Source organism: Drosophila willistoni (assembly GCF_018902025.1).
Source record: "Drosophila willistoni isolate 14030-0811.24 chromosome XL unlocalized genomic scaffold, UCI_dwil_1.1 Seg142, whole genome shotgun sequence".
NCBI classification, from domain to species: domain Eukaryota; kingdom Metazoa; phylum Arthropoda; class Insecta; order Diptera; family Drosophilidae; genus Drosophila; species Drosophila willistoni.
The window spans coordinates 7,389,946-7,393,235 of record NW_025814053.1 but is presented as its reverse complement, the minus strand read 5'-3'; the positions used below and the strand labels follow the sequence as shown (position 1 = coordinate 7,393,235).

General features: G+C 36.8%; 1 protein-coding gene across 1 annotated transcript; it reads right to left on the bottom strand.

Annotated features, from left to right (window-relative positions):
• LOC6644498 lies at nt 1–1,316 on the bottom strand. Its single transcript, XM_023177001.2, has one exon. It carries the CDS (start codon nt 740–742, stop codon nt 410–412), a length of 333 nt encoding a protein of 110 aa, XP_023032769.1. The 5' UTR covers nt 743–1,316; the 3' UTR covers nt 1–409.
• Between the last annotated feature and the right edge of the window lie 1,974 nt (nt 1,317–3,290).

Below are 3,290 nucleotides of genomic sequence, written 5' to 3'. Positions count from 1 at the left end.
TTATAGTTCAACATTAAAAAAGATTTTATTTCATCATACAATCATCAAACATTTTGTTGTCAATTTTTTACAGTTTTTTTGGCAAGGATTTCTTATGTTTTTTTCTTTTTTTTTTGTGGCTTAGGATTTTTTTTTTTTGGAACACTCGAACTAGAAATTTTGTAAATAAAATGTGTGAATTGTTGGGCAGATGTTTATCATGAGGGGGACTTATCAAATAGATGCGTGTGTGAGTGTATGTGTGGTGTGTGTATGTGTGGTGTGTGTGTGTGTGTGTGTGTATATATTGTGAATTTCTGTTAGTTTGCTCTCTAAAAATGTCCTTGTTTGTACTCAATTGCAGTTGGTAATTCGCCCCAGTCCAGTCCGAAAAATTAGATATTCTCTCCTTGAAGGACCAAGACGATTGTCAATCGGTGTGAAATAGCCACTCCATGGGCACTCCATAGATGTAATTCATTTGCAATTTTGTATAGGCTATCACACCGCTCGGGCAATATGCCATCGCCTCCTGAACGGTAATCCATTTGGCAAACGCATCGCCAGCGCACAAAACTTGTAAATAGATAATGCCATTAAATGCTGAATGAGTTATGATTCCCATTAGATTGTTGCTTCCGCCGCTGCTGCTGCTGGTGCTGCCGCTGCTCCCACTCCCACTCCCACTCGATGTAGTGTGGCTATTGGATGAGGAGGAGGGGGAGGAGGAGGAGGAGGTTGAAGGATTCAGATTGATAACCATATTTTCTCTTTTTTTTTTTTTTTTTTTTTGTTTTCTCTTTTGTTTGAAAAGCTGCCAAATTTGGATCTGGTGCGCCGCAAAGATCGTAACCAAGGGGCGGCCCCTCACTTGAATTCAAACGCGAATTTTGTAATTGGTTAACTGGAAATGAAACTTTGTTGTGTGTGTGTATGAGTGTGTGTGTGTGTGTATGGGACCCTCTGGCCGTTTACCGCAAAAACGGAATCCGGGTCCTCGAAATTTAGTGCTGTTGCTGCTGCTCCGGCTCCTGTACAGATGGTTGAGGAAATGGAATTCGACAAAAAATTCTCATCCGTTCTGCACTGCTGTTCGTTTTTGCATTAATCGCAATCAATGTAATCCTTATATCGTTTTGCTTTTTTCGTCTTTTTTTTCACTTTTTTTTTTGGGTTTATATTTCAGGATGGTCCAGGGTCCGATTTCGGGTTTCGTTTAGTTCTCTTTCATTGATTTGGCGGTCATATATTTCATTGGTTAGAGGGAATTTTTGTATCTCTCGATATTTATTTACGTTTGTTTTTTTGTGTTAAACTGCTTGTCGATTTTTGTGGTTTTTCGTTTTTTTAAGGATAATATATACCATATAGATATATTTTTGAAAAATTTAATTCATATATTTAAAGCGAGAGAGAGAGTGTGTGTGTATGTGTGTAGGCTAGTCGTGTATAATAATGAGTGTCAAGACAATGAATATATGATTTATACTAGGCTTTAGCTCACTAACGAAAAGCCAATGCGATTGAAAAGATTGTAAAGTAAAACTACACAAAATGTCAAACACTGAAAATTAAAAGCAAGGACAGTTTGAATTATGTTAAAAAAGAAGAAGGATCCAATTTATAGCTGCAGCCTTGACGTCGTGAGAAGAGAGACGGACATCAGTTTGCGTGTTATTAATGGAAATGAGATGATCACTTTCCAAGTGTGAAAGATTAAAAAACATTATTCTAACTTGAAAACATGATATAAACTCTTCAAAAATGTAAAAAAAACACTAAATTAGAGTTTAATAAATATTGGAATAGTTGGCTGTTTTTTTTTTAAATATTTTGTCCTTGCTTGAAAAAAAAACTTTGACAATTAGCAAGATTTAAAAGCATTATAATGAGATATCACTTATAAAAATCGGTTAAAATTTTACAAAGTTAAATGTTTTCGACAATTTTCGAAGAATTTCATAATTCTACCTACAATTTTTGGAATTTTGATATACTCCAAAAGTGAACACGTGAAAAAGAGTAAAAATAAATATTTACAACGAATTGCATAATAGAATAAGTCCTTGCTCTTCACCAGAATAATGATTAAGTGGCATATGGTGCGTATACGTTATGTTAGCCGGCAAGCCAACGTTAAAAAGGTATTTTTTATGAAATCATGTTAAGATAATTAACCATGTAATATCATAAATGTGAAGCCAAACATGTTAGGGCCTTTAAGCCAATTCAGACAATCGCAGATACTTATCTTTTAGCCACAAAATAGTTTCTAAGAATTCAAAGCTGTCAAAACTATAAAAACTTTGTGAGTTTTTGACTAGAGAGGCTTCTCGTGAATGGAACTAAAACCTGTGAGAGCGTAATTAGTTTTCATTTATAGGGTATCTTTGATTCGGCGTCTGGCACAAGCCAATTTACAGATGAAATATTCTGTTTGTTTTTTTCTTTTTGCAAATTTTAATAGTCAACATCTGGATTTTATCTATTATTTTTCGCTGGCAACAAATGAACTGAACAAATGAAACTTTTGCACAAGGAAGTTGTTGACACGACAATAGTTCTATCTATCTCGTTCTCCCTCTCTTACTTACTTTTCTCTTCCTCTCTCTCTCTTTGTCAAGCAATCCGCTATGTTTAGTGCTTTATTTATAGCGGTAAATGCAGCGCGTAAATCACTAACTCGCACATACACACACGTGAGCACATTTACACACACACACACACACATGGAGCTCAGATCAGCTTAGCTTAAGCTTCCTCCAAGCAGCTCACACAGACACACACACACACACACACACACACACACACACACATGCACAAACCCCCAAAGCAATTAAATTGGAGTCGCCCAACAGTAAAAAGCGGATGGTTTTGGAATGGATGGAGAAGTTGGAGGATATTATGGGGATTTGCAGACAGAACGAGATAGACAATCGAAACGGAAATTAATTGCGGATTGTGTGAAAAGTGAAAGGCGAACTCCCACCCAGTCACACTTGCACTCCCATTCCTGATCCTTTGACAATACCTAAAAAACTTTACCCGAAGGCGTGGATTGACTTTTGGCATTTTGCCAACTCATTGCGAACTCATGTCCAAATACAAAATGACGTCTCCCTCCCATCCTCTTCCTGTGACAGAGACTGTGACTGAATCCGATTCAGTCTTTTTCTGTTTGCTTGTCGATCCCTTTGACACAGGACATGGATAAGAACGTGGCTTAATTAAGACATCGTTACATGCACATTTTTGGCCTCCGCTCCAAGCCATTCCAAAAATCCATTGAGCTCTCTGTGAACATTATTAAA